This window comes from Aptenodytes forsteri, unplaced genomic scaffold (genome assembly GCF_000699145.1).
Source record: "Aptenodytes forsteri isolate BGI_AS27 unplaced genomic scaffold, ASM69914v1 Scaffold422, whole genome shotgun sequence".
Classification (NCBI taxonomy): Eukaryota; Metazoa; Chordata; class Aves; order Sphenisciformes; family Spheniscidae; genus Aptenodytes; species Aptenodytes forsteri.
Genome location: NW_008795687.1, coordinates 669,320 through 669,873, shown reverse-complemented (window position 1 = coordinate 669,873; position 554 = coordinate 669,320). Strand labels below are relative to the sequence as shown.

Genomic DNA, 554 nt, shown 5'->3' with positions numbered 1-554 from the left:
GGCGTCCCTGGGCACGCCCCCCCCAGCCCCCCCCCGGCCACTGCCGTCCTCGCACCTCTTCTGCTTGATGATGAGGTTTGAGACAAAGTCCTTGGCCTCGTCAGAGACGCTCTCGAAGGTCTCCTCGTCGAAGTACCAGTTGGCAGCCAGGACATTGTTGAGCGTCTCGGTGTCATTGTCACCCAAGAAGGGGGAGAGGCCGCTGAGCCTGGGGGTGCAGAGGCGTGAGGAGCCGGGTGCCCTCGGGCTGCAGCACCTCCAAAACCCCCCTGGAATGGAGCCAATCTGGCTGGGGCTGCCCTGGGGAGCAAGGCGGGGCAGCCCCGAGAAGGGAGGCAGCGTGTGGCTGCTGGGACCATGCTGCGCTCCTGCCTGCACGTGTGGGCACAGACACTCCCTGACCCCACTCGTGGCTCCCCCCCGGCCCCCAGCCCCACCTGCCCATCTCCCCGTCCAGCACCCTCCACCAGCCCACCAAGCATCTGGGTGCCTGGGGCACATGTGCGGCTTGGCGACGCCTCAGTGCCCAGGGGGGGCTCTGCCCAAAAAAGGCG

At 67.7% G+C, this 554-nt stretch overlaps 1 protein-coding gene across 1 annotated transcript in view; it reads right to left on the bottom strand.

The window, feature by feature from the left end:
* Nucleotides 1-554, bottom strand: part of MYLK2 (myosin light chain kinase 2) — an 8,229-nt gene that overhangs the window by 1,347 nt on the left and 6,328 nt on the right. The window contains exon 9 of the mRNA XM_019473004.1: nt 56-349. Coding sequence (XP_019328549.1) covers nt 56-349 — 294 coding nt within the window. The remainder of the gene's footprint in view (nt 1-55; nt 350-554) is intronic.